Consider the following 23,832-nt stretch of genomic DNA (forward strand, 5'->3'; position numbering starts at 1 on the left):
TAAGATCTTGGAGCTGGTAGCACTGTTGGTCTGTAGCCTTACCCAGAGGTTAAGAATGTGTTTGAGGCTTCCAGCACAGGCAACAGGAACTGGACTTAGTGAAGGTAAGAAAGAGCAGATACTTTTAAGAAGGAATAATGAATTTTAGCTTGGTCACATGAAGCCTTTTCTTTGAGAAAAGTTTAACTCCCTTACACCAAGATCATTCATATTTATTACAGAGCCAATATATCAAAGAACATTTTGAAATGCAAGTAGATTGATTTATTGATAGAGATAAGCTGAATTACAGATTGTTTTCAGCATAATATGGCTGTATGTTTATCTTGATAACTAAAGATGAGCCAGATGAAATACAATAGTAAAAGAGAAATGTACATTTTATGACTTATCCCCAGTGATCAACAAACCCAATCCTATTTAACAGAAAAGGAAGCTAAGGACCAGAGAGGCGAGCATTCTCCATTCTATGAAAGTTTAGGGCACTGATCATGTGCCAGGCACTTAATCGGTGTTGGGGATGTAAAGTTGGCCATGCTACTCGTACTTAAGAAGTTCATAGCCAAGATAGTGAATGGTAGGGTCTGGGAAGCAGGAAATCATCACAAAATGCAGTACGCACAGTGAGTAAAGCATACTGAAGCATCTAGGTGCAAGTAATCCAGGCTTGGGAGCAGCTCTCTGAGAAGGTGATGGTTAGGTGACCTGCAGGAGGAGGAGGAAATAGACATAGAAGTTATATCTATGTCCCAGAAAGGCAAAGTTGAGCTCAAGCATAGTGCCTTTAAGAACAACAGGGATTAGAATGCAAGGGAATGCTAGTCCTGAATCAAGAATTCAAAGGTCTCTGGACTCCCAGCCCAATGCTGTTTTAGAGCACTCCCTGCCTATTGAGAGGTGGGTAAGGTTCAGCGCATGCATTAATACTGTTGCATGCATGGTTCATGCTCCATTATGCAGAAACAGGAAAATTTTCCAAATGCCTTTGCTTAAATGACTCCTTAGAGGAATGATTGCATCATGTTACAGTCTTTCATTTTCTTCCAAAATGTTTAGATCCATTGGGTCATATCACACAGCTGTTATGTCTGGAAGGAATTTGAAGCGATTTGTTAGTGATTAAGGGAGTACATGACCAGAGAGGGTAGGATGACGGGTAGTTGTTCTCTGGTGCTGTGACACAAGGGGCTTTCATCATAGGGGATGTAGCAACTAATACTAAAACTGACAAGCATCCATCTGCTTATTATCACCCTAATTCTTACCAATATCAGTAATAAAATACTCCTGTCTGTCAAGGCAAAACTGCTCTAACTGACTCCTAACATTTTTGTGTGTCACTGCACCAGACATGCACTTGAACACACAAAAAAACCCAATAAATTAGGCTATAGTAAAACAGTCATGCACCACTTACTGATGGGGACATGTTTTGGGCAATTGTCATTGAGTACTTCTGTCATTTTGTGAATATCATAGCCTGTATATTTATACAAGCAACTATGTTATCACAGGGTGATACAATCTTATGGGACTACTGTCATATATGATCCATCACTGATCAAAATATATTTTGTGGTACATAACTATATATGAAGTATCTATATTAGCCATTACTGAGCTAAAATTACCACTATTATTCCATTTGATTTTTGTGTAAACATAGCTAGAGTCATCAAAATTAGCCAAACTAACAAATCCATAGCAATGTCCAAAATTTATAGTTGTCTCTAGTGAGGACTCTCAACCCAATCAGTCTCAAATCTGTTTGCAGCTGGTGCCATGGACATGTGTTGTCAGAGGCGGCCACTCCAGGGTCCACAGGGTCCTCAGGGGCAGTCCTCGCTCATTCTCTCCATCTGGGCTGTCTGGCACGTGCTTGGAGGGGTAAACACCGAGGGGTCTTTTATGCCCAGCTGCACATCAAAAAACCGTGTGGACAGTAGCACACTGTAATTTCTAGTGAAGGTTTCTTGGACAGGATAACAATCCTTGACTGTATAAATGCCAATCCAGGTTTCATCTGCAAGAGGAAGAGAGTTGACCCTTTTAATAGAGAAAATAGGCAAAATGCCTTTTTTGTTGTGGTAAAATGTACATTATTCTTAAGAACATTCATGCTCTATAAGCATCATCACAATTCCTTTCAGGCATTTCCATCTTCCCAGTTGCAATTTAGCATCCATTAGACACTAACTTCCCAGTTTTCCTCTCACCCCTCTCACTGGGAGCTACCAATCAACTACCCATCTCCACAAATCTGGTTACTTCCTACTAGTGGAGTAATAACAACATTTGTCTTCTTCTGAATGGTAGAGTTTATCTGTTGTAGCATGTGTCACAGTTCTTTCCTTTCTAATGCTATCTAATAGTTCATTGTGTTTCTAATAGTCCATTGTGTTTTATTTACCTATCCCTCTAGCTATGAGTATCAATGTTGTTTTCACTCTCTGTCTATTGTGAATGGTGTTGCCATTAACACACATGTACAAATATCTCTTTTAGTTCCTGCTTTTGGTATATTCTTTGGTATATTTACTTAGAAGTGGAATAATGGGATCCTATACTGCCATTATTTTTTGATTTCTTGAGGAACCACCATGCTTTTTCCTATAGTTTGAATACCTATATGTTGACAACAGTCTTGGAATATGTTTACTGGCAGCAGATCAGAGAAGATTCACATAAAAGCAGGAAGGTTCCATATTCACAATAACAAGAGTAGAATCTCATCATTGCAGCTTCAGGAAATGAAATGGGAGAAGGAAAAGAAGCACCTGATCCAATGTGTGACTTAGAAAGATGCCTTCCATATCACCTTACTGGGGATGACCATGGAAAGTCAATACATGCCATGGCTAACTGTAAGAGCAAACATGCCAAATAGTTACAGGTGGTACTGGAAGGGGTGTTTCAAATAAAATGCTTAGAGCCTAGTGTATTCTCAGTAGCAGAGTTTACATGGGGATTTCAGTGGCGGGGGGGGGGGGGGTGGGCGGAGATTTAAGCGCCTCATTCAACTAACACATTTTCCTAACAACTACCTTCCTTAATGGACTTAAGCCTTTTTCCCCCAGCATGCATCCCTGAGACAGATGTTCAGATCCTTCTAATCCTTACAGGATCGTGCATATTTTCTGTCGGACCACTCCTGGACCATGATTTGCTCCTGAGGTCCCCCAATAGAGTACTGGTCTTCAAACGTAGAGTTCTGGGGAATGTCAAGAGGATCCCAAGGATCAGTCAGGGAAATCTTGGCACACTGTTTGGTGGCTTGTTCAATCTGAAACATCACTCCATCCTTGTAGAGCAAGATATACTCAAATAATCTGGAAAACAGATGGAAAGAAAATAGCATAGAATTTCATGATTACAATCATTATTACTTTACTTTCAAAATATAAAAAAATTTTAAACACTGGGCACATGAAATAATTTGCATATGAAATAATTAAAAGAGTTCAACATTAAATATTCGCTGCACAAATTCTCATGAAAGATGTGTTGAATGCCAGGCATTGTGTTCACAATACAAAAACAGGGAAGATACACACACTGATTTAACAAATAGTTTTTAGCCTTTCTTTAACCCATAGAGACACTGGAAATTTTGACCCTAGTTTGGTTGGGTTATTCTTGTAGCACCAAGTCAGGAGCTACAGTGATACATTGAGTATAGGATAAGAAGCAACTGAGGAGATCAGCATTGTGGTACAGTAGACTAAGCTGCTGTTTCTGCTGACAGTAAGTTCCAGTCAGCTGCTCAACTTCTGGTCCAGCTTCCTACTAATGCTACTGGAAAGGGCATCAGATATACTCCAAGTGCTAGGGCCAGTTGAGGAATAGGCAGAACAATTCCCTGCCCTTTATTTCCTTAATTATCTGTGAACCAGAAGGAATGGGCTTTGTTGAATGCCATTGCATGCAGCATGGGCCCTCCTGACTTACCCTGGGCAGGCTGATACCAACAAGGACAGAAATAGAGGCAACCTCAGAGTGATTGGCTTCCCAAAGCTTAATCTGCCTGCATACTCTTGGCCTCTGTGTGTGACCATGTGCTCCCTTTTGATATGGAGTGACAAGCAGATATTCTGAGGTTGTGCCCATAAGGTACAGAGCATGTATGTTGTCACCAGTCCAGTATCTCCCTTACAGCTCAGCAGTATTACTGTTTAGTGAAGATTTGTCTGTTTCCATGTACTTCACTGTTAGTCCCAAACTCAGACCACCACGCTGGTGGTGCAGAGTGAGCTTCTCGTCCTCATCTCACACAGTGGATTTGCAATGCCTGAGACCAGAAGGGCCTGAAGACATGGCTTTGGCCAAGCAGGCAAAGATGGCCCACACACGATCGAGAGATCGAGGCCACAAGTTCTGCATCTCAAGTCCATGCTTAATTCTATCTTCCTTAGAAAAAATAATTCACATGATAGCTATGCGTACAGTCAAAATAGTATCACCATTAGTATTATGCTTTGGACTTCTACAAGCTAGTATGGAAATAACAAATATAATCTGATTTAATATAGTTGGATAATTCTGTATCTCAGGAAAGACCTGAAATGGCTTATAAGGAAGGAAACAGCCATGCACCTTTAGAAGCAGATAAGCGGTTATAGAAAGAAAACAGTGACTTTCTGAGTTCACATGCAAAAATGGGGCTGAGTTCTTATAATAAGCATGCAGGGTCCACATAAAACCTAACTTTTGGACATTTGGATTTGGATTCTCACTATTATTTCAGTGCCAGTTAGGTCTCCAGCACACCAAATCATAAACTCTTGATATATTAACTGCAACTTCTGGTATATATAATCCCTTTATCAATACAGAGACCTTTGCCCACATATAAATCCTTCTTTGTGATACCTTTAATGACACATGAGCTATATGTGAATCACCTCAGTCTTTTCTCTCAGGAGTAGATAGCTGTCTTTCTGATTTTCCTACTGTTTTTCTTTCCACTACCTGCTATATTGTTTTGTACTTTTCCAAGTTCTGGGTGCCCAGGTTAGAATACCATTCCTAGTTTTTCTGGATTCTCTAGCTGTTAACTTCTCAAACTTCAGTGACTGTTTCCTGACGGAAGAGCAGCCAGCTGCAGGAGAGGGTGGGGATTCCTTGACATTATCACCCACTTTTCCAATTCCACAAGGAAGCACTCCTGGCAGCCAGTGCTTGTCACACTTGCCCATGAGAATCTCACCAGAACTTACTGAGCCAATGGTGGATATCTAAGCCAGGGTGAGACAATTACACATTGTCTCCCCTGGACATGCTTACAGGGCTGCTAGGTCTGCTGAGTTGTCTGGCCCTATCACATGTAAACCTTTAAGTCCCAGAAGCTATTTTCCAGCACATCAACTGAACAATTGTAGAGAATGAAGCAAAGGGCGGGAGGGCAGGCTCTAGCAAGCTGGGATTACAACAGCTGTTCATCTCCTGGATGCATTTATTTTCTAAGGTGCTTGGAGACTCTGTGGCCGAGTTTCTAATAAGCTTCCTTTGTTATAACAAGCCTTCCTTGTTGGCTGGTGACTGTTGTGCCACTCATGACCAGGACTGAAATTTGACAGAGTAAAAGACTCCACAGCTCCAGGTAGAAAATCAGTGGAAAATGAACAGTGCAGCTGATGTGGGGACTATATGGCATGTCCCTCTGTAGGACCAAAGAGCAGCAACACCTGGTCAGTCACCTGCAGTAGAAAAGGACAGCAGGAGAGGATCTCAGCCAGATACACTGTTGCCCTGAGGCCAGCCCTGCCCATACACTAAAGTAAATGAGAATTCTAAAGCTGAATAAATCTGAATGTTAGCATTTGTTCAATCTGGATGTTTGGCAGATGTATTTGCTAGTCTTTGTGCTTCTCTGTGTTTTTGAAATCTTTGATTTTTCTGAAAGAGGACATCATCTGATATTGAGGTAGCGTTGGCTTTACCTTAAGTAGAATTTTGAAAAATATTTTAATGTAATTAAAATGTAATTTTTTTCAAGATTCCATGTGAGTGTGAATGCTACCACCATTCTATGATAAACATTAGGAAAGAAAAAGCTTTAATGATGCTGTGGAGGTCTATATGTTAATGTAAACACATTCACAGCAGGGACATACACATAATTACAGATATGTAATGTCACAAATAGAAAATAAGGCCAACAGACTGATAGAGGGCAAGAGGGAAACATGCAGAGACCAACCATGTGGAAATGAGTCACCAGCCAGGGATGCTGTGCAGGTGATAACTCCTGAGAATGAAGGATGACTTTTAGAGAAACTGGATCTCTGGAGGCAAGGCCAAAGCCTGCTTCTGACCTGGAGGCAGTTGTGTGAGTGGGAAATACAAATAACACCCCAGGGCAGAATCAAACAGGTTGAGGTCCTGGAGGACAAACAGACAGATAGGCACTGGTCAACAGCTAACTCCTTCCGTCAGAGACAGTGACCAAGCATAACACAAGTCCTTGAGAGGGCCTGGAGAGTTCCACAAAGACCCCACTGCCTGGAGTTGGGCCTCATCTGTGAACAAGGCCCAAGGAGGAGTCAGAAGGCCACACTCTCCATGACAGCCACAAACACAGGTGGTGACCTGGTCTGTTTGCCTCTCATCAAATAAGACAAAGATTTTTTTTTCCTTTAACAAAATTCTCAGGCTACGGGGACAGTTTCTGTTGTTTCCTAAAAATGTATTTTCCTAAACATTTGTCTCTGCCATCCCCATGTTTTCCAAAACATTGAGAACAATGTGGGCATTTTAACTCTGGAAGAAAATAGACTCATATCTTCTATAGAACTGGTTCGCAATCAGTGTAGTAAAATCCAAACAATACAGAAATGGAATAGAAAGTAAAACATTGCCAGAAATTGAGCTACAGAAATAACAACTTTGTGTATCTCTCTAAACACGTATTTTTCTAGGTATGTGTTCATGAATATAGTTATTCTTTTGTTTAAATTTTAATCATGGCAAAGTGTGTATAACGTAAAATTTACCATGTTAGCCCTTTTAAATGTATAGTTCGGAAGTGCTAAGGACAATCACAGTATTACACCACCAATTTTCTGAACGCTTGCAAAATTGAGACTTTGTATCCATTACAAGTAAATCCCCCTTCTGACTGTTAATACTGCTAACTTTGGTCACTAGTCATATGGTGACTCCAGAAGTCTCCTTTAAAAATTTACTTATTTTTGTAGTTAGAAAATAATTGGTGGGTGATACATTTGGTGCTGGTAATGCACTGTTACCCAGCTAACTGTCATGCTATTTCCTGAGTCAGTCATTTCACTGAGTGTTGCAAGAATAGCTCTAGTGGAACAGCAGACAACATCTATACATCTGAATCTATCCAGTACTACTGTGGCCTCGGGGATTTATATGCATTCAATACATGACAGCTCATTATAGTAATTTCTAACTTCCTTCTGATGTTTCAGTGGTATCAAGGTGCGGTAATTTTCTGACATGATACCAAGAATTCCAGGTTCACTTTGGACTTCCCCTGCCTCCAATCTGAGAGCAGCTGTTTCTGTAAACAACTGTGATCACACTGAACAGAAAAACAATGCAGAAAGTAACATCAGGGCACTGGGTGTACTCCTTATCCTTGAGATGTCATTGTTGAGGACTGTCCAGTGGTCAGAGCTTTCTGTAGCTAAAACATGAACTCATACTGATATTTATAATAACTTCAACATTATAAATTTTTTCTGTTAATTGTTTGTGTGAGGATATTTAAAAGGGTTGTGAAAAATAGAATTTGAAAACACACACATTGCATTGCAATCATCTATCTTTAATAAAACTCACACTTTCCACAAACACTAGAAAATATGCTCATTTGTTTTTACCATATAACAATTTTAAAATAATCATTTCAGTTATTGCTGAAAGAAGTTTAAGATTTCATTGCAGCTTTTGGTGGGTGAGTCCTTCTCTTCCATTATAATCATGCTTCTATTAGTTTTCATCAGCTAGCATTCCACAAGGGTATTAACCATCAGAATTGTAAACAAAACTCCATCACATATGAATAAGAAGAGTGCTAAGTCATTCAGAATAGATAAAGAGAAGACATTATTGCTGTGGTGGGTCGCTTCATAGAAGATGCAGGAGCCATTTATACCCCTTCTCCCTTGCCTGCCATCCAATAAGGAGGCTCACTCACATAGCTCATTTTCTTAAGTCTCCTTTTAGAACTAGGGGTTCTAGTCTGGAAATCTAAAGGAGAGTCTGCAGGGAGAGAGAATCTTCTGGATGTTTTGCCAAAGTTCTACCCAATTCCACTTCCTTTACTTCTATCTCTGAATGTAGTTGGATAAAAATGTGATGCTTGAAGCAGAGGTAGCCATCCTGAAACCATGAAATTGTCTAAAAAGGCAGAGTAAATGGATAGAGCAGAGCTTGAGTCTCAGTGAAATTGTTAAGTCAAACCTAGGAGCTTATATCACAAGAATTCTTATGGTTTAAGCATCTGTTAGATTTTTCCGACACCTAGAGCTTTAAGTATCCTTTTGAAATAAGTAATGCTGTGAAGAAAACAACTATTTGATTCCTTAGAACAACCTTAACAGAATCAGCATGGTCCAAGAATTTGGCTGATCTTAGATCAAAACTAGCAGAGTCTGACTTGGTTTTAGGTTGACCTGACAAGTTAGTGCCTTATTATCCAAGAACTAATTGTTTTTCTCTCCTGAATGAACAGAATAAAGGAGAAAATGAAAATTTGAAGATAGTGGTTACAGATTGCCATATTCAACTGGCTGATCTATTACTAACATTATCTCTTTAACAAATAAAAAAATACAAAGTTCTGAGCACAACTTAGTGGTAAATAACAGGCTGGAATGGGACCCAAGATTTGATCTGCCAGACTCATACTAATTCTGTAATACCATACCCCTTCCTGCGTTCCACGGGGAGGGGTGAGGGAGAATGAAATCTTCCCATCTACATAGAGCTCCTTGGCTGTTGAGGACATACTAAATTACAGAAAAGGGAGTGGGCAAATATGATATTGTGATTACAAAAAGACTTTGGCTTTATGGAAGAAACTAGACAAACTTTGGATTTGTTTAATATGCAGTATAATAGATTAGTAATGCATGTTGGCCCTCGGACTCCCAAGAGGAAAAACTGAGCAGCAGCTGCTTGCCATTCTGGCATACACAGAGTCTGAGTTACACCCTACAGTAATTATGAGACATGAAAAAGAAAAAACTATTTCAAAATTTAAAATGTGTTAGACACAAACTCATTGTTCACATTGGTGCCAATCACATATAACACAAGGAAAATTAAATTACTTAAGAACACAGCCCAAGGAAAAGTAAAATCAAAGAAAAATTATGTGTGTAATTTAAGAAGCTGTAAGGTGATGGAGCTCCACTATTTGGATTATAGTTAAAAAGATGAAAAAAGTACTAAAAAAATTGAAGATGTTTTTCCCCAAAATACATCCGGATGAGTATTGGCAATGTGTAGGCATATATTCTTTCATCTAATGAAAGATAATTTTTAAAAAGCCTTTTCATGAGATAGTTCAAGCTGAATTTCAAATAGTTCAAGCTGAATTTTTTTTTGTTTAACCACAGCCTCATCAAAAATTGAGCTACCCCACGCTGCTATAGTGTGTGGTAGTTTCTAGAGCTACATAACAAGAATAATAAGGAAGGTGAGAAGAGAATGCAAAGTTGTCCCAATGCTTTTCAGTAGGAATACATACATTCCTACTGCATTGTGTTTATGCACCTACCCTTCCAAGTAGCATTTAATGAAACTCTAAACTATAAATCTTACTTTCATTAGGATTTGGGATAGAGTGTATTTGTGATAAAAAAGGAAAAAAGGAATAATATGACCAGAGGAAAAGTTTCTGATGAAAAACTTTATCATGAAAATAAATATATACGGGGTAGCTATTTGGCTTATCATTTAAACCACTGGTTAGAATGCCCACATCTCATTGTAATGCTTGGGTTCGAGCCCCAGTTGTGCTCCCAGTCTGTCTTCCTACAGATCTTGGGAGATATGGCTCAAGTAGTTGAGTTTCTGCTGTCCATATGGGAGACCTGGATGGAGTTTCTGGCTCCTAGCTTCAGCCTGGCTCAAGCTCAACCAACAAAGGCCTTTGGGGAGTAAACCAGTGGGTGGGAGCTCTCTCCTTCTCTTTCTGTCTGTCTTGATATTAAATAAGTATGTAAAAAAACAAATTAAAAATGCAGTGGAGAGAGTATAAAACAAATGAACTATAAGAAAAGGAAAAACAAACAAAAAAATACAAAAAAACTGAGGAGATACTGTCCTAGAACTCAAGGAAAAAAAATACAAGGTAACAGAAATATTAAAGAAACATAAGAAATTTGAAAATCAGATGTAAGAGAACCAAAATATATACAAAGAGACTCTACAACAAAGAAAAAAGACAATGAAACCTTTAGAAAATGCAGACAGAATTTTTCTAGTGCCAGACATAGCCTAGCGACAATAATAAAGTACAAAGATAACAGAAATAGTCTCCAAAACCTGGGTAGGGAAAAATGACTCAGACAAAACCAAATTAACTGGATATCAGACTTTTTTCTAGAGCTCTAAATGCCATGAAAATATTTGAACACAAAGTCTACTTTTACCCAACCAATTGTGTACAACCCAATAGTTATATAAAATAAGTAGATGCTTTCAGACATTTAAAACTTGTGAGAGTATACAACCCTAGTAGCCTTGCAGGAGAAAAGTGATCGAATAAGTTCTCCAATTGACTATAAACATGCATCTAAGTAAGATTCAGGTAAAAGAAACCTGCTATAAAAAGAAATTACAGTGAACAATAAAAAGGGTAAAATTCCTTATGCCTCTTTCCTTAATAGAAAATCTTGTGGAACAGCTCCTTAGAGCCATGTACCAATACACACACTATAAAAATTCCTCTGTGTTTGAGAAGTGACCTTTCAGTAGCTTGATTCAGCATGGGGAGACAAGGAAAGATTACATAAAACACCAAACATTTGAAGTTTTTTTTTTCAACATACTGAGTGGTTCCTAAATAAACACATGTCCTGTGCAACAGGAGCTGTGTTCTCATCTCAGAAAATCAGGCTTCATTTTGTTAGCTCCTTGGTGAGCTCTCTTGCGAGTTGCTCCCCAGAGGCCCCAAGAGTGAGCCAGGCCATTGCTGAAGCTCAGACAGGCCAGAAGGACCACACTCCAACAGCACAGCATATGGCAAAGGGAATGGGCAGAGGGCTTCAAAAAACTCTGTGAAGAAATGGGCAAGGAAATAAACAAATGTTTTTCAAAAACAGCAAATTCAAATGGCTAATAGACACAAAAAAAAATGCTCAGGTTCCCTATCTATTGGAGAAATACAAGTAAAAACCACATTGAGGTTCCACCTAACTGCAGTGAAATTGTCTTACATTCAGAACTCTACATCTGCTGATGTGGATGTAGGGAGAAAGGTACCTTATTTCACTGTTGGTGGGAGTGTAGGTTAGTACAGCTACTATTGGAGTCAGTAAGAAGACTGCTAAGACAACTGAAAATTGATCTACTGTATGACCCAGTTATCCCACTCCTGGGAATATACCGAAAGAGAAATGAAATCTGCATATGAGAAAGTGATCTGTATTGCTATATTCACAGCAGCACAATCTACATTAATGAAGACATGAAGACAAGCCAGATGCCCATCAAAAGATGAATGGATAAAGAAACTGTGATATATCCACTGTATGGGATGTTACTTAGCCATTAAAAAGAATGAAATTCTACCATTGTGACAAAATGGTCCCAACTATAGACCATTATGCTCAGTGAAATAAGGCAATCCCACAAGGACAAATATCATATGTTCTATCTGATATAAGGCCATCTTCATGCAAAATACAAGATCAAAGTAGATGATAGATAGATAGATAGATAGATAGATAGATAGATAGATAGATAGACAGACAGACAGACATGTATGTACATATATTCATCTAGAGGAACTGTTTAATGAAGACTAGCATACCTAGAAGTGAAGATACACTGCAGCATGTATCTCTACTCCTGAATAAAAGATGGACTCCCAATGAAACTGTTAAATATAACTTAACAGTAGATGTTGGACTTTGTACCATTGTCTATACCTATAATGTCATGATACACTTAAATAAGCAGAATGATGGTAGAGGGAGAGGGAGAATGGGGAGGGTGGGAGGAGAAATCCCTGAGCCTATGAAACTGTATCATAAAATCTTAAAAACATTAAAGAGAGAGAGAGAGAGAGATGAGGGACTCTCACGCCCACAGGACACACATCAAAGCATCACACTTGACATGGAATTTCAGAGAGTATTAAGTCAAGGGTAGAGTCACCCAGCAGCCTTTGCTCTCACAGATGTGGGCTGATAGAATTATTCCTGTTCCACTTTGTGTGTCTCCTGAAATGGTAGGTTCAGTCACATCATATTTTTTCTACATTGCCTGTCTCAGTCTCTGCTTCAACCAGAGCTCATCCACCAAGTATTGGATTTCAACCAGTTCCAACAGCTCCAGGGTGTGTTGGGCATCTTTGCCAAAGCAAATCTGAATTCTCATCCCAGAATGGCCTTCCTGATTCTTCAGCATCTTGCCACAGGCTTAAGATCTAACAGGTATTTCAGTAAATGGATGGAAAGGGGATGTTTTAGAAGCTTTCAGGATGACACTGGGTGCCTGGCTCTTCAGTCTTCCCTGCAAGCATTTATCAAGTATCTCTGGGGGGCCTTGTGTTTACCATTGCAGCTGCTGAATGCCAGCTTCCCAGGTCTTGGGCAATTCATGATACCACATACATTCCCCTTGAGATGTATTTTCACTCTTGACTGATCAACAGACCGAGGCACTGACATGTTCCTTGGTACTGTGCTGCCATCTGCCCCTCTGCCAGTTCTTTGATGGCATTTGAAGTGCTCTCAAGAAGAGTCTTCTTTGGCAGAGCATTAAGTTACTTCAGTGCTTCTTCTGTGGCAAGCTTTCAGCTCTCCTGTCATAGGCACAGCTCACACTCTGGAACTCCTGCAGCCGACCTAACTTTATCTATAACAAAAGCAGCCTTCTGTAGCGGGGTAGACATTGACCAAGGCACCATGGCCTTGGTGCCCAGTGGCACTTGTTGTCTCTTCATAATCCATCTGTTCTGAGACCCTTAGAATGACTTAAGCTAAGGGTTTGATGCTTCCCAGAAGGCGTCTCAATTCAAATAGGCACTGCTTCTACCTCCTTTGGGGACCTGGGAAAATTTCAGTTCCTCTTTTGGAGGAAATCCTAAAACTGGGACTGAGAAACAAGAGAGATATTTAGGACACTGTTTGATGAGGAGCATCTTGAGAATGCCTCACAGGTGAAATGCGGCTTGGAGTTTCTTCTATGCTATGGTTTCCTGGGAAGCTTTGCTATGACCCTACTTCAATAATTTTAAAAATATGGTGGACAGTATAATTTGATGTCAAAGATTACTAACAAGAAGATATGTGGTGTGTGTTATAGATAAATACCAAGGCATAAAACTGTTATATACATCAATGAGTTTATTGTTTAAAAATACAAGTATGAAGTGCTGGTGTTGTGAGTTGAGCTGCTGTCTGCAATGACATATTCCACATTTTAGTGTGCTAGTTTGAATTCTGAATCTCTGCTGATCTCTCACTCTTTCTTTCTCTCTCTGCCTTTCAAATAAATAAACCTGAGAGAGAGAGAAAGAGAGAGATAGGACAACATAACAGTGAAGGCATCATCATATTCTGAGTAGACTCATAATTAGGTCCAATATGTGGCAAGTGAATGACAGAGAAATCAAGGATGAATGCAAGGGTTTTATGCTGAATAACAGACATCGCTATTAGCTGCATTAAAAAATTGAAGGTTGAAGGCGTATTGTTGGTTGCCTTGTTTGCTTGTATGCAAGGTAACATTCATTCTGCACATGCTTAGTCTGTGATGACTGTTAGAGATTCAAATGCAGAGTCCACTCAACTCTCAATTGCTGGATATATATGAATGTAGAGTTCAGCAGTGATCTCTGGATTGGAGATATCTGAAGATGTTCCAATAAGTTTGTAGGAAACTGAACTAAAATATAGGTTTATTTCAATGCAAAAAAATGGAAGCCCTAAATTACTCTTCCATTAGGGTTTTGAAAGGTCTTTGTACATACAGATCCCCGTGTGGTGCAATGCCATCTAAAGACAGGACCTGGATGAGAGTACCAAGAATAGATAGCAGACAAAAAAGTTAAGAGGCTACAAAGGCTGAGCCCTGAGACATTCATCAATAATATACTGGAGGGGAGGACTAGAGCAAAGGAGACTGAGAGAGGAGAGGAGGCAGAAGGGAGGGAAAACCTAGGAGCAGTGTCTTGACAAAGAAAGCGCATTAAGATTAATGCAATTAATTAAGAAAAGACCCTCTGTTAGGTGAGGACTGGTGAAAGATTAGCTGAATTGCAATGAGGAATTTACTGCTCTTGACCATAAGTAGACTTGTGATTTTCAGTAGTGTGGTGATGAAAGTTTGATTGGAGAAGATTCAAAAGAGCATGGGCAGTCACTTGGGGAGTGAATCATCGGACAGAACATCTTCCTCTCTGTCTCTCCTCCTCTCTGTGTATCTGACTTTGAAATAAAACAAATCTTTTAAAAAAAAAAGAGCATGGGAAGAAAGAACTCGGAGTTAGCAGGAGATTTGCTTTAAATAGAAGGTTCCAATGAGTAGGACCAAAGAAATACTTTTTTGCTTTAAAGATGGGTAAAATAAGAGAAAATATAAAGGGGAGAAAAACAGAGGATTTTTACTGGAATTGGGGGAAATATAAGACTATACTTTTTTTCCAGGAAAAGCAAACCACTAATTGGTGGAATATTTTCAGATCTTTGGGCACTTTGCCCCTAACCACCATCTTTAAGGTCAGAATCAGGAAGAAGCAGCTCAAGGTTATTGAAGGGAAGTAAAGATGTTTTCAGAGCAGTATGGTGACCACCTCTGGCACTCATTTTCAAGTTAGCCTCATACTCCACCTGCCTTTCCAGGGCTTCTTCTTTGGCACACCCTTTTCTCATTTCTCATCTCTCTCTCCCCAGCCCAGTTTTAACCCTCTGGAATTCAGGGTCTATCCTCTGATTAAATCTACTGAATAGAGGAAACTCTATGTGCTTCCAAGAAAATCTCTTTCTTTGAAAAACTTCAGGATGGCAAATCAACATTGTTTATTCTTTGAAGATCAGGAAGCTATAAATAGTCAAATATCCTATGCTAATAACAGCAAACATTACCTCCAGCCATCAGAGATTATGTGGAGGGAACAAAGACTAAAAAAGGAGTAATTCTCCTGAAATTCTCCAAGTCAAGATTTCTTTTTAAGATTTATTTTCATTTCAAAGGCAGATTTTATAGAGAGAAAAGGGGAAATAGAGAGAGAGGATATTTCATCTGCTGGTTCACTCCCCCAAATGGCCAAATGGCCAAATGTCCAGAGCTGAGCTGAACTGGAACTGAGAGCCAGGAACCTCTTCCGCGTCTCCCCAAGTGAGTACAGAGTTCCAAGAACCTAGGTCAGCCTCCTCTGCCTTTCTAAGTCATAAGCAGAGAGCTGGATCACAAGTGAAACATCCAGCATACAAACTGGCCCCCATAATGGGAGGCCCACATCACAGGGTGGGGGCTTAGCCTACCGCACCACAGTGCCAACCCCACAAGTCAAGATTTCTTACTTATTGTTATTTTTTTTTAATTTTCATGATACAGTTCCATAGGCTCAGGGATTTCCCCTATGTTTTCCCCTATGTTATTACAATAATATATTTCTTCAGCAATCATCACAAGCCCCTCATTCTGCCATTTGTGTCATGACATTGTAGGTATAGAAAATGATAGAAAGTCCAGAATCTTATTGTCAAATATATTTAACAGTTTCATTGGGATTCCTTAAAATGAATGTTCAACCTATGCAACAGATTTTGTGACCAAATAAATGTGTTGTACCTTCACTAATCTCTTTCCTGGCACCCAGATACCCACTGATTTGTAATGATGAATAGCTGAAGAACTCAAAAGAAAACAAACCTATATTAAAACCAGGCTTTCCCTCCTCTGCTTGAGCACTTTATATAAAGCCACTAGGTAGGATCAAGCAAGGCAGGCTTCTGTTCCTGACTTGGGATGGAGAGCCCTATAAAATCCACCAGGACACTCAGATAGGGAGGGTGTTGGGAGCTTGTTAATGCATTTTCTTAGAAGGGAACTGCAGAATTGGAAGGTGAAATGAACCACTAAAATAAACCTTGGAATTACAGATATCAGGTTAATAGCTCTATGGATTAGAATTGCAAGATTATAAAAATAGATGCAAATGTATGTGTAAAGTATATGTGCATGAATGTGTGTCCTCAACCTGCTATTTATACAAAGAGGGGCAGGGCTTGGAATAGAGTCATTTGAAAGCAACGAATATAACTAGTACACAAATCATGACTTCCAAACATTATCCTTCAGTGAAAGTTACCAGGGGTTTTTGGGAAATGGCTTCTTCTAGGGCCAGGGCAAGGGAAGAGCAGATGATCTGGAATATGGATCATCTTTCAGCAAGGAAGTGCTGAAAGAATAAGAAGACACATCAAAAGAACATAGAAGCCAAGTTGAAGAGGCTCCCACTGGCTCAGTCCAGAATAATATGAACAGCAAAATTCAAGAATGAGAGGAAATGGAATAAAATGAGAATCCTTTCGTGCATGTGGATATAAATAAATGAATAACATTGAAGTTTAAGAAGTAATGGGATGCACACATGATTTTAAAATATCTATTTACAACATACTTACTAATTACAAAGAAGAAAGTGTCACATAACAGTGAAAAAAATCTGGAATCCAGCAGTCAATCAAGTGATCAAAGAACATCAGGATGTAATAAGAACAGAGCATTACCTCTGCAGTATTCCTGCCAGATAAAAGTAACTGGGATCTAATTATGAAGAAACATAAGACAAACTGAAATCAGGGAACATTATACAGAATAACTGGTCTGTAATCTTTGTAAGTATCAAAGTACTAGAAAAAGCCCTGAGCTGTTGCAGGTAGAGACTATAAGGCAAATGCTTGTATTTAAACTGAACTCTTTGTCTATAAAAAGCATGCAAAGGACAAGTGGTAAAACCTGAATGACGCCCATGCTTCAGATGGCAGAAATTAATCAAAGTCCATTTCCTGATTTTTATGGATGTATTTCAGTTATGTAGAAGGATGTTCTTGTTTTTTAGGAAGTATCCACTGAAGAATTATGGATATATCAGGTTGGCAGCCCACTCTAAAATGGTCAGGGGTACGTAGAGGAGTGGAGTGTGAGGCTTCTTATACTAAAGATTGCAACTTTTCTGTAACAGATAATTTCATAAAAACAAACAAACAAACTGCATTTGATAAAAGCTTTAACCTTATTCACAAACACAAATGACCACTAAAATTATTTACGATGATTTCATTCCCTGTACCAAATCTTTCACAGCAGATAACTTGATCATTCCCACAAGTACTATCATTTGATCCTTTTTTTCTAAATGAGGTTTAGTTGAAAGGAGAGTCCTCTGAATGCAGGGCCCAACCATTGACAGGTATTCTCTTCTTTTCCTCTACCGTAAGCATTGGGCTTAGGTAAAGAAGAAAAGGAACCTTGGACCTTGTCCAATGACTCAGTGGCTAAATCCTCGCCTTGCATGTACCGAGATCCCATATGCACGCCAGTTCATGTTCTGGCTGTTCCACTTCCCTTCCAGCTTCATGCTTGTGGCCTGGGAAAGCAGTAGAGGATAGCCCAAAGCTTTGGGACCCTGCAGCCATATGGGAGACTTGGAAGAAGCTCCTTGCTCCTGACTTCAGATCAGCTCAGTTGTGGGGAATGAACCTCAGTGGAAGGAAGATCTTTCTCTTTGTCACTCCTTCTGTAAAATCTGCCTTTCAAATAGAAATAAGTGTTTAAACAAACAAACAAACAAAAAAAAAAAAACAAGAAAAGGAACCTTTAATTTATCTACACCAACAGACAAGTTTTTTTAAAAAAAATTAGAATCCATGTTATAGTGGAACCAATCAGCCTGATATAACAGAAGCACTGTCGATGCTTTAATTATATCAAAACCTAAATTCATTTAATATCAACATTATAGGAATCATTAAAATATACAAGACATTGAGGTTCTTTAGATTCTTAGCTAAAGAACTTGTTGTGGTCAAACCATTCTTAGAAGCCATAAACGACTGACATCCCATGATTGTCTAATAAGGATGTCTATGCTATATAACTACAATAGGCAGATTTGGTGAGGGAGGTAAGGGAGGGAGGAATAGAGAGATACAGAAAGGAAGAGAGAGAATGAGTTACTCAGAACTTGAGTGATAATATACTTGCCGCTCCATATTTCTCATCTTTTACAAGTAAAGGTTCTTAATTTAACAAGCAAGATTTATAAGTAAATAATATTCTAAGATACTGTACTAATACATCCTCAGTTAATGCTTCTCTTTTCACTTTATACTAGTAGCTTTATTAATTCCAACACCTAAGCCACCATTTTGTAAGTAACAGTGGTTACTGATCACTTAAAAGAGCTTATTCACTATCTATATTATTTCTCTATAAAAATTCAACATATTGATCTCAATGTGAAAATAATCTATTCTTTTTCTTTCAGTCTTCCAAATATAATACTTGTAAGTTTATTCAGGAATAACAGTCAGGAGTCAGGAAAGACAGAACCAAGAAACAAAATATTATCAGTTACTAATATTTCCCATTTTATGCTCAAGCTTGTCTTATCTTAAGCTCGTAAAGTTGCTTAATCTTTTCCATCGTCTTAAGGAAAAGACAGCCTGGAAAATCCTAGTCATTCCAAAGTAACTATCAGTGAGATTTTCCCATAACTATCTGGATGCAAAATGAAAATCTTAAGAAGTTGATCCAATTCTAAAACTTACTTTTCAACTTACAAAAATATGAAAAGAGAAGTTATCCATATTTTCTTCTATTAACATCTGGTTTCTTGGCCAGCTTGCTAACACCTGAAAAAGGTTTTGACTTTGTTCCAATAAATCTACATTTAAAGAACTTAAAAATGCATTTATGCACTAAACATTCTCTACATCTGACTTAGGGCCAGCACTAGGCCTATGACAAAAGAACCTTGCCAAGAACTTGGAAAGAAGAACAAAATCACCTTCTGAAAGTTAAACTGTGAAACCAACACTTAATGGTTCAGGGCAAAGAAATGAAGGATCACTACATTGGGACAAAAGAGCTTCAAGGTCAGCAAGATTTGACTATAACTGCACTAAAGATATAGAACATCATACATCTAAAGGCCATATGACTCCGTCATGGAGCTGTGGATGAAGAATTGCTAAGACAGCCTTGAGCAGAATCGATTAAGGCTCAGTTCAGGGTGGAATGAGTCTAGAGCAGCAGAATTTGGTAGCATAGACTCACCAACAAGGCATCTTCATTGTGAAAATCAATGCATCACATCATCATCACCTGATTGCTATTAAACATTTCTCTGGACTGGCCCGCGTTATTCATGATGGAAAACTCAATGCTAAGCACTCAGCCTAGACTGGGACAGGCAATCATCAGATGTTTTTTCAGTGACTTTGCTCCAAATATTTGCTCACAGCCTCCTGATTATAATTTGGCTCCCTACGTAATTCTGACTACAGGGAGAGAATGATCTGGTCTTGTGGATTTGAGCATTCTGGTACCCATGCCAGCTATAAAACTCATTAAAATATGTAATTTAGCATTTCAGTTTGCATTCTTTGGTGTCTTATTTAAAACAAGGGCCTTTATGTGTGCTGATGGGTCAAATTTCTGAGCCACCGGACTGGCAGTCTTTCTTATATGGAAAATTCACCAAGATGATGATGATGATAATGATGATGTTGATGGTGATGATGATGATTGGATGATATGAGGACAATCTTGGCCATGTGCTAAGCACCTCCACTTTTCCTCCTTGAGTTAATTCAATCTCAGAATAATCCAATAAATGTTTCTTTGTAAATATTTCTATTTTGTAAGTAAGGAATGTAGACATAGAAAGCTGTGGAAACCTAATGAAAACTCAAATTTGGAAACAAAATTTGGAAATTTCAGACCTAAGTTTTTCTGATGCTAAAACTTCCTAATTCACAAAAAAAAAAAATACTACCGTGGAAAGTAAGAACTCTTACTCTTCTCCTGGCCATTCTCCATTTCATCAGCAGTGTGATTTGGGTCATTCCAGTCAACCTTCAACATGACTACTCATCAACACAACAGCACTGTACCAGCTTTCACATAAATACCTATAAAGAAGTAATCCACCTGTTTCTACATAAATCATATCTCAAGGAAAAACTGACTGCACATGCCATTCGTATAGTTGGCTACAGGATCCAAGACAGAGGCCTCCCTTTATAAATATATAGAGAGAGAGCTTTTCGGCTGAATGACTCCTCAAATGTATGGAAGAAAGAGTTGGGACAGGCTGATGCCAAGAGACAGAAATTCAATTCAGGTTACCCACGCAGAGGGGAGAACACAGGTAGTTAAAGAACTATAACCTGATTCCTCCTAGGGGATATCTTAGCTGGAAGATGGAATTGGAATCAGAGCCTGAACTCAGACCCAGGAACACTGTTATTGGATACAAGCATCCCAAGTAGGAGCTTAACCACTGTGACAAATGCCTACCCCAAAGATCCCACCTTGACTCTTTCTTCTCCTTCCTTCCTGCTACACAGCATCTAGTCACTTACGTATCTTTCAGTATTCCCCTAATGCATCCACTCATCTATTCCTTGCCATACAGTTGCTATTACCATCTATCACTTGTATCCCTAGAGAAATCACTTAGGTTTTGTTTTTGCTTCTACTTTTTCTGGTTCCATTTTATGTCCAAACCTTGGAGACACATTCTTGATGCCTCCATGGAATTCATCGGATATAATGCTAACATTCTACTGCTTAAGACTCCTTCAGTATCATCACTCATCACACTCTAACAAGGTACTCTACAGTTCTTGCAATATACTCAGTCCTCTGTACTCCAGAGTGGCACATGCATCTGGCCTGGAATACACTCTCAGCCCTCGGGACCAAGTCTTCTCATAACACTTCCCTCCTCAGCTGCCTTGGGGCTTGCTTACATGTTATTTCCTCCAAGAATCCAGGTTTAGTATATCATCTGAGGAGTCCTGCAGCTCATCCCTCATCTCACTGCACAGGAATGTTTAAAAATCCAACTCAACCCCACACAGTGACCTCCCTGAAAATCAGAACACACTTGCTTAGTGAACAAGTGAATCTGAGCCTGGTGTGTACTGGGGTCAGAGTTCACTCAGCCTTTTAGAGTCTCAGCCAGTGGTGGTGAATCAGCTCTTTTACTCTACCTAGGTCTCAGAGCCTGCCAGTAAACCAGAGATCATAAACCCACACTTTCAAGTTGTTCTGAGATTTAAACTAAACCATAGGACTTATAAGATCCTCATTACCAATCCTGGCATATTATAAGCACTCAATTGTTGGCTTTTGTTATTTTTGGTGTCTGTCAAGACCTGGCTGAAGCTCTTCCCTGTCTTTGCACACATTCCCAGCCTGAAGCAGTAACTCTGCTGCTCCATGCCTCCTGGACCCTCATGCACAGTCACTGACCTGCAGTTTTCCTGGGGTGTTGGCTCCGGAACTCCCTGTGGATAGCAAAATCTGCAGATGTTCACATCCCATCTATACAATGGCACAGGATTTGCATAAACCCCATGTATAGTCTTTAAATAATCTCTGGATGATTTGCCATATCTGATAAAAAGTCAATGCTATGTAAAGGTTTGTTATAGTATATTGTTTAGGAAATGATGACAAAAAAATATCTATGCATAGTTACCAAGATGCAGTTTTCAAATTTTCAGCCCAGAGTAGGTTGAGTCCTTGAGTGTGGTACCCAAGGACAGAGAAAGTCAGGGACACCTTCAAACTTATTTTCTTGTCCTCTGAACAATATATCTGTTCCCACTTTTTCAATATTCCTAACATTCCAATAAACACTTTTAGATGAATAATACTACCAAGATCCATTTTGTTCTAGAAACTGTTGGCATCTTTTTGCCAGAGCTCCATTCCTCAGTGGAGCCTTACAGCATGGCCAATGCCTCATAACCCTAAAGAATTGCCAGGATAACCCAAAGAGGAACACACTTGTTAGAACTGGAGGGCTGGGGACAGGTGGTGATCCAGAATTAGAAATCAGGTCTTAAAGGGGCCATAACCAAGATGAAGGAGAGGGGGGTCTCTGTCACAACAACTGTCTAAAGTCTAATTTTAATAAGTGTGGCCCACCCCTGTGTGGAATATTGTGCAGCCATTAAGAACAGACAGGGACAACCAGCAAAATGGGAAAAAAGAGCAGATAGGGACTTTGTCAAGTAAATAAGAATGCAGAAAAGGTATGTTTTTTCGATCATGATATATACAAAATTCACATTCAAAACAAAATGAAAACTTAAGGGAGTAAACCAAAACTTAACAGCCAGAACTGGATGACATGTTTTGAGGGCGAACTGTTCTTGTGTTAATTCCCCCACACCCTTTTTAGTTTGCCATATTCTTCTAAAATGTAAAATTGATTTCTGAAAAAAAGCGTATTCTACTTATGTCCACCCAGATGGCTTGGTAGAGACAAGAGATAGAGTCCAAGGCACGCCCTAGGCTGCAGGGGATTCCATGCGCCCTTGGCCTGACTCAGCAGCACAGGACACCCGGCCAGTCAGCGAGGGGGTGGGGGTGGCGGGGTGTGCTCCTGGAGGGTCGATCCTGCCCCTCCCCCGCTGGGCATTACTGAATACCCACCAGTGGGCTCAACCCCATATCGTGCAGCCCCTTAGCGACCCTCCTAGCAATGATTATCTCTGGGAACCAGGAGGAGGAGCCACGAGGGGCTGACAACCGCACCCGCCCCAAAACAGGGCCCTAGGCTTCCCGCCCGGAAGGCTGCCCACCCCGCGCCGGAGTACCTCTTGCAGGGGATCAGAGCCTTCCTCTCGTCCAGCACCCGCACGCGCTGGTTAAGGCCATCGTAGGAGAGCAAGGCGCGGCTGTAATGCCCGCTGCTCTGCTGGTACACGACCTGGCGTCCCTCCCACTGCTGTGGTGCCTGGCATGGTGGCGGCGTCACCAGCGAGCCCGCCAAGCCCAGGCCGCTCAGCGAAAAGACCCACAGGCCGCTCAACAACCAGGCGCTCAGGAGTCCCCGGACCACGAGGAAAGGAGCGTGTCCTGGCATCACGGGCTGAAGCCACCAGGAGAGCCAGCACGAACCAAAGGGGGCGCTAAGGGGTACGGGCGCAGGGTGGCTCCCGCGGGTGCGCTCGGCCCTGTGCCTGGAATTGCAGTCAGTGAGAAGGGCCTTTCTGCCTCGGCGCTGGCCGCTCACTGCAGCTGCTGAGACCTGGACGCGAGGCTTGAGAATGCTCGGGTGAATCGCCTGGGAGATACTCCTGTCTTAGCCGCTCCCTACTGCTGCTTCTGTTTCACTGCTCACTGCTGCCAACAGGAAGCGCAGTGGCAGTGGTGCCACTAGCATCCTTAAGGGCACGGTGGTTGAAGAGGGTGGGAGCATACCGAGCAAGGAAACCTTTCTCTGCGGACCATACATTGTTCCACAGATGTTCCCCTCCCCTCCTATCCCTAACCCTGGGGTTAACCCTAATCCCCTCCTGATGTCAAAACCAAGCCCTGGAAAACAAAGCAACTTGCTGCACCTGCTGAGGCCTCACATAGCTTGCCTCTTAG

General features: G+C 40.2%; 1 protein-coding gene across 1 annotated transcript; it reads right to left on the minus strand.

The window, feature by feature from the left end:
* Positions 1-1,548: 1,548 nt before the first annotated feature.
* On the minus strand, positions 1,549-23,560 carry EPDR1 (ependymin related 1). Its single transcript, XM_004582535.3, has 3 exons — positions 23,055-23,560; positions 3,121-3,329; positions 1,549-2,023 (listed from the first exon to the last, which is right to left on the minus strand). The coding sequence occupies exons 1-3, from the start codon at positions 23,321-23,323 to the stop codon at positions 1,830-1,832; spliced, it is 672 nt and encodes a 223-aa protein (XP_004582592.3). The 5' UTR covers positions 23,324-23,560; the 3' UTR covers positions 1,549-1,829.
* Positions 23,561-23,832: the final 272 nt, after the last annotated feature.

Source organism: Ochotona princeps, chromosome 20 (genome assembly GCF_030435755.1).
Source record: "Ochotona princeps isolate mOchPri1 chromosome 20, mOchPri1.hap1, whole genome shotgun sequence".
NCBI classification, from domain to species: domain Eukaryota; kingdom Metazoa; phylum Chordata; class Mammalia; order Lagomorpha; family Ochotonidae; genus Ochotona; species Ochotona princeps.

Coding starts and splice junctions, on each gene's coding strand:
- EPDR1 (XM_004582535.3), bottom strand. CDS start 23,323: ATGCCAGGACACGCTCCTTTCCTCGTGGTCCGGGGACTCCTGAGCGCC. Junction 3,330..23,054: donor GCTCTGATCCCCTGCAAGAG/GTACTCCGGCGC, acceptor TCTGTTTTCCAG/ATTATTTGAGTATATCTTGC. Junction 2,024..3,120: donor CAGAAAATATGCACGATCCT/GTAAGGATTAGA, acceptor TTCCTCTTGCAG/ATGAAACCTGGATTGGCATT.